The sequence below is a fragment of the Mixophyes fleayi genome, chromosome 1, assembly GCF_038048845.1.
Source record: "Mixophyes fleayi isolate aMixFle1 chromosome 1, aMixFle1.hap1, whole genome shotgun sequence".
In the NCBI taxonomy this organism is placed as follows: Eukaryota; Metazoa; Chordata; class Amphibia; order Anura; family Limnodynastidae; genus Mixophyes; species Mixophyes fleayi.
This window is the reverse complement of record NC_134402.1, coordinates 173,138,971-173,152,279: the sequence shown is the minus strand read 5'-3', so window position 1 is coordinate 173,152,279 and position 13,309 is coordinate 173,138,971. Positions and strand designations below refer to the sequence as shown.

The window sequence follows — 13,309 nt, the reverse complement described above, 5'->3', positions numbered from 1 at the left end:
TGCATGTCGCACAATAAATTCTTACTTTCCAACATCTCTGGTCAGCATAAAACACAGAAACTACAAAATATTGTATGCAAGAAGTGTGTATGGATTAAAGGGTAACTTAACCTAAAATACAGGTTGATCAAAAAAGCTATCTTGTAAAATGTACAAATGAGTGCACTGCTCCTATTCAAAAAAAAATATTGTATTATATCATCCAATATCAATATATTTTAAGAATATTTTTTATTCCCAGTGAAGGGACCCATGTGTCCCATGTGACCCAAGGGTCACCATTGACTCCAGCATGTCAGCCACTATAGCCCAGCTAGTCATGGTCTTCTCTTTAAGAATCTCCCTTTCCCATAGAGTTAAAGGAGGAGATTCAATTCCATGCAATGTGTATCCGGAATAGTCATTGGGGCGATATTCGGCAAGACATTCTGGCTAATTTTCTTCGTTCCCATAGAGGAACGCAGAAAAAGGAGCCAAAATTCCTTACCATAATAGGCACCATTGTGCACAGCCGGACATCATGGTGATGTTCTTTGGCACCTCGCTATGAATTGAATCTGCCCCAATGTGTTCACAGTTACGCAGTTGACCCCATGTTTTGTACATGTAGGTACAGTCGCATACTGGTTTTGCTACAGTCCGTGATCAACACGAGGGCAAGAGAAGTCAGACACGCCAGGTGACATACAAATAGAAGTCAATAACAAGCCAAAGATCAGTTCAAGCGATTATGAACAATGCTCATCAACAAAGCAATGATCTGCAACAAGATACCCAACATAGTCAATAATATCCAGGTTAGGAAAAAAAAAACATATAACAGGCCTACACTTTATAGGCACACATCGACAATTTAGATACACCACTGAGCAGACTCACAAGTTGGTGAGAACTGTAAGAAGCGATCAGTCAGACTTGTGCATGTCTAAAATCACAGCAGCCATTTAAATACCTTACCAATTGCACAAACCCAGCATACGTGAAATGTCTGCATGTCTTTTCTCCATAATGTGCGAAGTAACCAGACAGCCATATAATTTGTGACACCTTTTCTTTTTAATTAGGAGTCTGTTACATTACTTGCACTGAAGTAACCTGTATTCTGTTTTTCATCTGGCATAAAAACAGTGACTAAGAAGACACAGACAACTATGAATTATGATACGTCTTTTAGATAGTACCAGGATATTTGTTCTTGTTATAAATAAAATCTTTGCTTGACATGAATATATTAAAGATATCTGTGTGCTGCCAGAGTTCAGTAAATCTTTTGTCAGCTGCGAGAGAGTAAATCATAATAGCCATAATACAAAATATTTGTATGTGATTGGTACACATGTGAATGATGAGGATATGTTGGATAGATTTCTGGTTGGAATGTATGTGTAGCTTTGGAATGTGCTGGTGAGAGTAGTGAAGATATTGGTAGTTGAGTAGCTATCAGTAGTAGTGAATATTGTATGACAGAATTATACTATGGCAAGGGCGCTGAAGCTGAATGACTTGATCCTTCAATGTAAGAATGGTGCCCATAAGCGACATGGCTAATTGGTTGTGCTGTGAACACTTTATTTTTCTATTGGAACTACTTTGGTTACTTTGTTGCAGATGTATCTTGTTTAGTTTTGTGAGATTGCCATTGCTTTAAGTGCTCTTTCTTCCAAGTTTGATTACATGAATGGCTTCACAATCAATGCAACCATGGGTATCGTCTCCTGGTGCTTGTTCGTGTTCTATTTCATACTTGCCAACTTTCTTTTGTTGGCCTCCGGGAGATCCTGGTGAGGGGGTGTGGTGTGAGGTTGGAAGGGGGCAGGGAGTGACGAATTGCGTCAGATTGGCCCGCACCGCAATAAAAGCATCATTTTTTCACTGTGGCAGAGCCAAAATATCATGAATCGTGTCATTTTGGGTGCCAACTTGCAAGATGCAGAAGACTTGCCTGCTCTTCCAGGAGTCCGGGAGACCTACCCGAAATTCGGGAGTCTCCTGGAAATTCCAGGAGAATGCCCAAGTATACTGTATTTCCTCATTGGTTGGATCTAAGTTCCTGTCTGTCCTAAAAAGAAAATTTACTTTTTAAATATGTTCATATGTAAAGGTCAGAAAAGTGTATTATTATATAGTATAGTCTATCTATACTATTTCTTTGATTACGGGGATTTGATTTTCCCAGATTTTTTGTAGGCTATGCTCTTTCTTGAAATTATTTTTAAGTGTTCGCACTTTTAGCTCATTCACTGAAAAATAAACATACATGATCACTTGACTTTCTCTTAGTAATTTACAATATTCTATACAGTATGTTCTCCCCGTGTTTGCGTGGGTTTCCTCCGGGTGCTCCGGTTTCCTCCCACATTCCAAAAACATACTAGTAGGTTAATTGGCTGCTATCAAAAAAATTACCCTAGTCTCTCTCTGTCTGTCTGTGTGTGTATGTCAGGGAATTTAGACTGTAAGCTCCAATGGGGCAGGGACTCTCTGTACAGCACTGCGGAATTAGTAGCGCATTATAAATACCTGATGATGATGATAATGACACTTGGTTCCAAGAACAATGCCAAACGGACACTTGGAACCCCAATAACAATGGCATACTGAGCCTTGGGTCCCAAAACAATAGCTCACTGACACTTGGGTCCCAGAACAATGGCTCACTAACATTTGGGTTCCAGCTAAATTAGGTTAACTCCCACTAGACTATATGAAGGTCAGGGCAAAAATCAAAGTTGTGGTACACAACTATTTAAAACTATTTATGAAAACTAAAGGTGACCATTAATTGGATGAGACTGACTATTCATATCTCAGATGGAGTGGCCAGAACATTTCTAGTTTCATTATAGCCTTAGTGCAGTCAGAAGATGACCGCACTCAAAGTCCAATAGCAGTCAACTTCTGATCACGTTCATCTCCGAAAATGATCCTATTGGTTTCATATCTTTTAGGGACCAAATATGCTGCAATATTGGACCAATTTTCCTAAATTGCCGGAAATATTGCAACAAGTAGAGCAAACTTAACAAGCCAAATAATGGTCATTTATAAATAAGTCAAAATGCAGACACGCAATACAAATATCAGGTTTTAATATTTTGTCTTCATTTGACTAGGTTTGTGTAACTGTGCTTGGTTTCATGGACAAGTATGTGCAATAGCATGTTTAGATGGTAGATACTGCAGGGGTGCAACATTTTGCTGGGTTAAACAAGTAGATGCTGAACACTTCCTTTGATGTACTAGGTGCAAGAGGATCGATTGTATACATATGGGTGAATTCAGTCGGCCTGCACACTGATATTACGGTAATAGTGCACATAATTACCGTTAATGCAGTAATTTCAATGCCAGCTTTTTGCCTGTGGCTCCCTGAGCCACGAGCAGAAAGCTGGGTTAAAATTACTGTGTTAATGGTAATAGGTTTTCCGTGGTGCTATTGAATGCCCCTCATAGTGTCTCTATACAGTGTGTGTGTATACACGTATATATCAGGTGATTCCCTAGGCGTCTAATAACTGCTATTGCTTGGGGAGTACTTGTCTTTAAAAACTGTGTGCAGGTAAGACTTAACTCAGTTAAAAAACATAGTAATGAAATGACAATGTTAGAATTCAGATTGAATTCCTGTTTTATCAACTGAGCAAATGAGTGGTCACATGAGTGTCCTGTTTTCTGTTTACAAATGGGCCACTCGCTTCAATGGCCTTCACTCCGAAATCCCTGTCCTATTCCAAACTGTGTTGAGAGGCTGAATTGTGATCCACTATGGGAATATAATTCCGAATCAAAAAAAGCATTGCAGTCTCATGGAAATACCATATTTCCCCTCCCCTCTTTCACAACACTGCTGCACGTCGTACCTTTACAATGACAAAACCATTAAGGATGGGCAGTGGTGTAACGTTGCCTGAGACTTTGATTATTAGATTAGAATGTATTTATTTACATGGGCACCGTGTCTACGTCTGATAAATCTGGCAAGTGGAACCCATAGTTGAGTGCAATGTTCAAACGTATTTTTCATTGTAATTAATTGAGGTTGGTGTTCTGATTCTTTATTGATCCTGCTATAATGAATGAATAATGTATGTTACCTGAAAAATTAGATTAGTTCCACCCTTTCATACGTAGACTCTATATCAAGGGTCAGGGAACTTTTTTAGTTTTAACCTCAAAATATATTTAGATACGCCGTTTTTACCCCAAAATATATTTCGATACGCCGACGTTACCCCCTTGATTTGAAAGGAAGGAAATCATATATTATTAATTATTGGGATCTATTAAAAATTTCTTTGAAAGCTTCATCTTCAAAACTTCAGGTTTTGGAGAAATGATGTTGGTTCATTTTTGATACGAGAGCATCAATATTGGGGCATTTTGATACGTTTTCAGCGTCCAATCAATTTCTCAGCTTTGTTTTTATGTTCGTTAGAGTGAAAAATCCTTGGTCGCAAAGGTAGGTTGTTGCAAAAGGCAGCAACTTTTTGACTGCCTCCTCATATGCTATTTTGAATGCCTTTGCAGCTGTTGACATCCAAAAATATGACAGATCTGATTTGTTTTCAAATGCAATATGTGCTTCATTATTGCATCGAAGCTCAAGAAGTGCCTCTGTCAACCCTTGAGTCTCTTCTGGTACAACAGCAATCTCACATTTAAAGGGGTCTACAATCCAACTGACAGCATGGGAATCGACAGCATTATCCCCAGGAATTTCATATTTACCCCTGTTCCCTGACCACTGCTCTATATATATATATATATATATATATATATATATATATATATATATATATATATATATATATATATATATATATATATATATATATTGCCTACAATCTGCTGTATAGCATAGTTAATCAAAAGTATTATTGTGTTTCTCTGAGCCAAGTATTGCTCCTTAGTTTTTCTTTAAATATATATTTAAATGATATAACTACATACTGGCAATCTGTAGCCAGAACACACAACCTGTGAAAAAATCCATAACATTCTAAATTTAAGTTGAAAAAAATGTTGTTCTGCAGTTAGCTAGAACTGAAAATGCCTGTTAGACACCTGCATGAGATTTAAATGACTTTTCTCCGATATGTGCAGAATGCAAATCATTTCAAGTATGCAAGCTTAGCTCATGGCATGCTTGTTACATTGAATAACTGTGTCTCAACCATTCTAAGCAAGATTGTAATTGAGTGCGCCTCCAGTACTAATTAGACTTACATTAAAAAATGGTCCAGCACTGACGTTGCTCCAGTAAGAACTATTAAACATATATTAATCTGCAAGAAAATTGGAATTTTTTAAGTTAAATCCCAGCAATTAGCTGCCTCTCCAAAAACCTGATGTGTGAGACAACTGTATCATTATATGCATACCAATGTTTATGTGTTTCGTATTTTTTTTTACCTTTGAATACTTTTCAGTCATTACATGCATATAAAATATATATATTAAAAGGTATTGTATTATTTCCATCAACAATATATCTTATACCTGGTGTCTTTTTGTGTTTTGGCAGAGGTATATATATTGAAAAGGCTGAACGCTACAACAAAAAAATCACCAGCTTTAAAACTACCACGGAGAAACCATACATTAACCCAACAATATGGCCAGGAGAGGAGCCTAAACTGAGACTCAAGACTAGGTAAGGAGAAATATGTATTCATATTGATCATGGATGTGAGCCGCTTTTATTTTTATTAAGAAAGTTTTAATAAATTTCCCCTAATTTCCATATTTTTATATATTTATCTCAGAAAACGTCTGTTTTTCTAATACAACTTTCTAAAAAGGAAAGGTGGAGGTGTTGCCCATAGCAACTAATCAGGTTCTAACTATGATTTATTTAGCACATTGTAGAAAATTATAGCTAGAATCTGATTGGGTACTATGGGCAACACTTCAACTTTTATTACGCCAACCCAATGTCTTAATCGGCATATTGCTTGTTTTTGTTTTTATTCTGTGTTTTTTTTTTTTTAGTTAATTATTCATGAAGGGCATGTTGATATAGTAAGAGCAAAGGAGGCAGGATTAATGATATTGTCAGTGCAATGGGGTAGAAGGTAAAGTAAGGTAGAAGGCAGGCAATGGAATCAATGTAAGAACCACTAAAGTATCACCAGAGCTGGAATAAGGCCTTGGGTGTCTGTGGCACGTAAAACAGGGGGGGGGGGGGGGGGTTATCATTTTAGATACATTTTAGACAAACACACAGGTCCCCCATCCCTATAGTTTTCTCTGTGCAGCCCCCACTCCCTATAGTTTTCTCTGTGCAGCCCCCACTCCCTATTGTTTTCTCTGTGCAGCCCCCCCATCCCTATAGTTTTCATTGTGCAGCCTTCCCCTTCCTATAGTTTTCTCTGTGCAGCCCCCACTCCCTATAGTTTTCTCTGTGCAGCCCCCCCATCCCTATAGTTTTCTATGTGCAGCCCCCACTCCCTATAGTTTTCTCTGTGCAGCCCCCCATCCCTATAGTTTTCATTGTGCAGCCTTCCCCTTCCTATAGTTTTCTCTGTGCAGCCCCCACTCCCTATAGTTTTCTCTGTGCAGCCCCCCATCCCTATAGTTTTCTCTGTGCAGCCTTACCCTCCCTATAGTTTTCTATGTGCAGCCTTACCCTCCCTATAGTTTTCTATGTGCAGCCTTCCCCTCCCTATAGTTTTCTATGTGCAGCCTTCCCCTCCCTATAGTTTTCTATGTGCAGCCTTCCCCTCCCTATAGTTTTCTATGTGCAGCCTTCCCCTCCCTATAGTTTTCTATGTGCAGCCTTCCCCTCCCTATAGTTTTCTATGTGCAGCCTTCCCCTCCCTATAGTTTTCTATGTGCAGCCTTCTCCTCCCTTTAATTTTCTATGTGCAGCCCCCCTCCCTATAGTTTTACATACCATCCTAGGTTATGACACCAGCAATGTAGCACATACCATCCTAGGCTATGACACCAGCAAAATCTTTTTTATATACAGTACTCTAAGAAAGAATCCAGACTTGTGACATTTATTTTACACAGTGTGTCAAGTATGTCTTCACTAGGGAACATTTCTCATAGAGAAGCATACACAGATATACACATCCTACTACTTTTTCTTTAGAAGTATGTGTTACTGCTGTGCCTGCAAATTCAGTCATGATGCCAAACTTTAAAACACAAAAAGAATACTGATAGATACATATAATGCTATTTAGTAAAAGTGACTACCTCCACTGTTAAAACATGTTTTGTTTTATGGTAACACAGTCATAAATAATCCATTCATTCTGTAAATCAGACACTACTGTAGGTGGACCAAACTATGAAAATAATGAGAAAAATGTTCTTTCTCCACAGATTGGGGGATTACGGTGGTCTGTTAAATTGAATTAAAAATGACGAGGTTCCTTCCAATATATACGATATTTGTACCTTATACAAATAAGATTTAGATGGTGCACTTGAAATAATGAGGTTAATTCGTAAATATTTACAGACATTAAGAGGCACTTGGTAAACGGTTCATCGCTTTACCATTAACAAATCACAAGAATTGTGGAGAGTGCAGATCATTCTTTATATTATCCGTTCAGTGAAGGCGTAGAGATGCTTCAGGAACAATTATTGCTCTGTCCCATAGATCAGCACCATTTAGATTTGTGGTTCCAGTTTTGTAAACTAGTTACAGAATATTATTTCTGCAGACATAGCATTTAGAGAGATTTATTCGGTTCATTGCTTTGGGTACTTCCCTGTCATAGGAGAAGCATACAAAGCCCCGCACACAAAATGTTGTTTACCTCTATTTAGCATGGTAGGACACCATCTTCTCTGTTGCTGTGGGAGATCTTGCCTCTTCTTTCCAGTGTTTTACATGCATAGGCTTAGCTGCAAGCAGTGGCACGGTTGTTATAAAAAGTATGGCACTGCTGCCCAAAGATTCCATCACGTAGTAAGGAATGTCTTTGTACATACTAAATGTATAGACCACTTGGGTTGGGATGTCAAAATAAAAAGCAGATTAACCCAAACACAAGTTGTATAAACTGCTAATGCGTGGTTACAAATTAAAAACAATCTGGACATGTAGGACCCAAGAAAGAAAAGGACACATTGTGAATCATTAAACACTGATCATCTCCCCTTATAGATCTGTATTTTTAACATGTTTTTTCTTATGTAGCAACATTGTACTGTTTAATAAACAGATGTCTTCTGATCCGCTAGTATCACTGCGTAGTCTTTTAGAGGAATATCTTTGCTTATGTAATTTCAAGGAGTTATTTTATCCAAAATATATTACAGTAAAATTCGGTTTTCATCACAGTATATACACTAACTTGGTATAAACCCTGGCCATAGAGCTGCCTCTTTAGGAACAATTTTTGCTGCCCAGAACAATTGTATTCACATTATCAGAGTAGGATTTAATAATAATCACTTTATTAACATTATGGCTCATTTACATCATTTCTTGCAATATACATTCAGGCTTTAAAGAACATATTGGGTACTTTCAAAGGACATTTTACTTACAGAATAACTTGATACTGCTCAGCTGGCACATGGCTGCTGTAGACTCAACACTGTGTATCTTATGCATACTTGCCAACTCTCCCGGAATGTCCGGGAGACTCACGAAATTCGTGTCGGATTCACGGGGGAGCTGGCAAATCTTCCACATCCTGCAATTGCGGGGCTAAAATGATGTCATTTTGGCCCCGCCCCCGTGACAAAGCGGCATATTTGACGTGGGGCGGGGCCAAAATGACAGGATTCACTGTGCTCCGCCCCCTCCCACCCTCTAGACATACCCCTCTCCCTGATACAACTTGCCAAAGGTAGGCAAGTATGATCTTATGTTATTTGTCTCATACTTCCTCCATTTATATAATACAAGCAGGGTCACCAGGCGTTGCGCGGGTTTAATTTATAATGTGTAGTAGTTTTTATATATTAGCAAATTATTTGGTAAATAGACCAAAAATGCTGTTTAGAACATAAGATTGGTTGCTTTGTCTTGTTGTCGTTATGTCGTGGTGTTGCGAAGTTCCCTTTCAGCTGTCAGAGAGCTGTGGAAGATATTCGTCAACAAACAAACAACAAATTATTCTAAATTTGATGAAGAAACAGAAAGGGTTGGATTTTAATATTTGCTCAGTTAGGATGCCAGACATTATTCTGACATAAAGTGACAGACTCAATTATCCGCATGGTGCTCTCGGACATCGCCTGGATATACGTGCAAATTGGTAGCCAGTATGGTAAAAATCTCAGGTTTTTTTCTCCTTGCATCTCTATTGGACGCCAGGGAAAATAAACGGAGATCTGAGTAAAAGCATTGAGGCGATATGTCTTCACGGACTGTGCTGGAGACACATCGTGGCACCTTGCAACAAATTTAATCTGCCCTCAACAGGTGTATTTACCAAGATTCAGTGTGTGTTTTCCAGACCTTTTCTGTGTAGTTACCCAACTATACCCACCGCATACAACAACGGATTCCACTTTTCCAGCATTTCAGTCTATCCAGCTCATGCATTTGTTATCAAATTATCTAGTTATCATACTACACAGTGGTATTTTACATCCATTTCACAGTGCATTTTGGATCATAAATAATGACTCCTTATGCCAGGTACTCATTCTATGAAAAAAAATTGATCCAGTATACAATAATGGTTGGCATAATTAACTAAACCTGCCACTTATATAATATAACAGATCCTTTTATAATATTTTTTTTTATTCATTTATTTATTCATTGTCCAAGTTTATCCCTTTAGATTGCAAGCTCTCACAAGCACCTCTTTCCTCATATGTTTCTTCCTTCACTATTCTATGCCTGTGCATTTACTAAGAGAACACTTCCAAGTTTGTCCATCGAAGCCCCTCTTGGTTTTATTAAATATAAGACAGGACATCTACCTGTTATGTCTTGTGAGGATTCACAGCTTCAGGTTTAGAGGAAATGCAAAAATAGTTAACAGCAACTGATTGGTGCAAACTAGCCATGATGCAACCTACTTCTGTGCTTTCACCCAAATGCCACATTCTTCAGTCACAAATTGTTTGTTTGTATTACCAGTTGCAGACAGGCACATATTGACGAAAAGGTGTCATAATTGACCCATTTTTGGGATTTTGCATGAATGTATTCTCCCTGAACTCTGTAAATGACTCTCTACTTCTAGTAAATATGTGTATGAATGTATATGTGTTTGAATGTATGTATTTTTTGGTAGTTAACTAAAATAAAAATAAAAAAAAGCTTAAAAGCAATTGTTATACATTTGAACGATATTTCTACTAATTTACTCTGTTCATTTTGAATGTCTCCTTAGGCAAAGCGTGTCAATTTCCCGTCCCCATTCTTGGCATTCAAACAAATTACTGGAGAACCAGGCCAATCCCAGCATGATGCAAATATCTCAGGGAACGTTAGGATCTCCATGGCACCAGGGTTATCACTCAAGGTGAGAAACAAGATGATTATTAGTTGTTAGAATGATCACACAAGGAGCTTTAACTCAATGTCCATGTTGAAGACAAAAAGAGAGAGGTTTTCTTGAATTATTCAATCAAGGTACAGAAGTCACTGAATAGAAAAAGTGCAATGTATCATTTCATAATTAGCATTCCTAAATGTTTGTTATGTAGCTGGTTTCATATTCGTTAGATATTTTATAAAACCACTTTTCATGTGGTTATACACTTTCCCCTATCCCTTACATAATATATATTTAGCTCTTGTTGAAAACGAATGAATTTGAAATATAATGTACACATCCCAGCTAATCATGTTTGTCCTTGTCAGAGAGCCAGTAAAGTGAAAAAGACCAGTGGGAGCATAGAGGTGCATCATCATTCAATCCGCAGCATGAAACTCTCAAAGCTCAATAAAGCTTTTAAAAAATGATTTAAGCATCACATTTTGTAAAGTGATAAAGGAGAAATGTATTGGTATATTTAAATATTTTATTCCAGCGCTGTGTAATATGCTGGCGCTTTTTAAATAAAGGCTTATAAAAATATATGAAATACATCAAGTGTGAAATTGGAATTTTGGCCACAAAAAAATTAATTCAACAGAACAGTAAGGCTGCCGCAGGCAGTAACGTTACATAGTACAGTATAGTGCACAACAGGCATACAATGACAGGGTGCTATGAGTTTGCAGAATAATAAGCACAAATGCTTTCTATCCCACTATCACACTAGTTTTATTAGTGTAATGGAAACTGGCAACTTGTTGGCTACACACAACACTCAAAATCAATGTATTACCACTCATGTTGGTTTGGTCAGTCAGTCGTATCAAAAACAATATCGTACCGATGATCGTTCTGAAAATGCCATTGCCAAACAGATTGTTGTTGTTCAGGTGTGGAACAGTCAGAGCTGGATTAACAATAGGGCTAAAGGGGCTACAGCCCAGGGGCCTCGGGCAGCTGGGAGGCCCACCGGCATTCATCGGGTCGGGGGCATCCCCGCCCCCCGGCTCCGACTGTCACCTGTTCAAGGAGAATGGCAGGCAGCTAACAGCAAATGTTATGCTGTTAGCTGCCTGCTGTCACTGTAGGACTTACACGGCACGCAGAAATCTCCTTAGTGAGGAGATCTCGTGAGACTGAGACTATGAGTCATAGTCTCACTCTCATGAGATCTCACTACGGAGATTACTGCGCGCCACGTAAGTACTACAGGGAGTGGAATAACGGAAGGAGTTAACCTCCTAGGGGGTGTCTCAATGCTGGGGGGCTTCATGGGGGGAGGCCCTCACAGTACCCTTAGCCCGGGGACCTCCCTTCCCTTAATCCTGCCCTGGGAACAGTGCATTGCCAGGCCCCACAGCAAAATTTGGATAAGTGCCTGGTGATGCCGCTGCGTCCTCCTGGACCTATACTGAGCATACATGGTCTAATGCATATGCGCACTGAGCATAGACTGAGGATATGTCACTCAAAAGAGGACTCCGAAGTAGCCTGGTGGGTGTATGCAGAGGTCATGGAGGGAGGCAGGCGCGGGCTGGCAAGTGTAAGCCCGGGGGGCGCACAGGCGGCCGCATCACGTGACACGCGATGATTGATGACACGGCCGCATCGCATGTTATATGATGCAGCTGATGGTAAATAAATAGAAATATTGCATCGGGAGGGGGGGGGGGGAGCGGCCCTAACAGCGGTTGGACCGAGCGGCCCAGCCTGCCCCTGGGGGAGGTGACCCAGGGTTACCAGTCCCTCCTCACATCCGGACCCCATAGCAGCGCCTGCATTCACATTAGTTCCACCACTGGAAATGGGCAAATGCTGGAGGCCTTCATTGGCTTTTTTGAGAGTCTGTACCATGCTGGTGATCTGAGTTCCCCATATTCTTTATTTTCTAAACATTTTCTTAAAGGGACTTAATCTCGCCTGAATATAGTAGACTAACTGTGAGGCCTAAAATGCGTCTCAGATCTCTAAAGTCAGCAGTGCCAATAGTAGGCCTAATAGCAGTATCATAAGAATGGATAGTTTGGGAACACTTCATTATAATAGTTTCCAACAGCAAATCTACAAAAATTGCTGATATGTTAATAACTCTGTTACTGAGAAAGCAAGTGATCTTCGTAAAGCTCCAAAAAGCCACACATAGTGTATGCATTGCGTCACTAGAAGTCATTTTAGCCTATAGTAAACTGTCATTGGCTTGGGTTCACAATAGGAAGTGCGACCTGAGCATACAAATAGAGAGGTGTTCTCTGTGATCAACTCTTCGTTGCAGTCCCAGGTGTTTTTGTGCATGTTTGTGTAAGAAGAACACGACCTAGTCACCCAGAATCTGACAGATTTGCTAGGCAAATCTCGCCTCTGACAAGAGCTGACACGATGTTACATGAATGGTATACAAATCTCCCCTGCCTTTTAAAATGCTGAACAAAGTGGACTAGAACAACACTCATTTGTTGTGGACATATGACATATGGGGTTAGATGTATCAAATCTTTTAATAGGAAAAGTGGTTCCTATAGGTGTTGCCCATAGCAGCCAGTCAGATCCTAGCTATCAATTATTAGACTGTACTAGATAAATGATAGCTAGATTCTGATTGGATGCTATGGGCAACATCTCCACTTTTCCTTTGTAACCTGTTTGATTCATCTACCCAATATGTTATATATACACACACAATTTTAATAATAATAATAAAAATGTACAGCAATGAGAAAAATAAATACCAGTTATGTACCATGTCTATAAACAAAAGCCTAAGAGATGTGAAGAGGAGCCTGTAATCACCAGGTCTACAGTGACAGAAGTCATGTTTAATTTTGTGCTGGAATTCATGA

General features: G+C 39.1%; 1 protein-coding gene across 3 annotated transcripts in view; it reads left to right on the top strand.

Moving 5' to 3' along the window:
- SHROOM3 (shroom family member 3) overlaps positions 1-13,309 on the top strand; it is a 270,820-nt gene that overhangs the window by 215,633 nt on the left and 41,878 nt on the right. For all 3 annotated transcript variants that reach the window (XM_075204161.1, XM_075204152.1, XM_075204171.1), the window contains 2 exons: positions 5,525-5,653; positions 10,323-10,454. In XM_075204161.1, coding sequence (XP_075060262.1) covers positions 10,396-10,454 — 59 coding nt within the window. In that variant the 5' untranslated portion in view covers positions 5,525-5,653; positions 10,323-10,395. The remainder of the gene's footprint in view (positions 1-5,524; positions 5,654-10,322; positions 10,455-13,309) is intronic.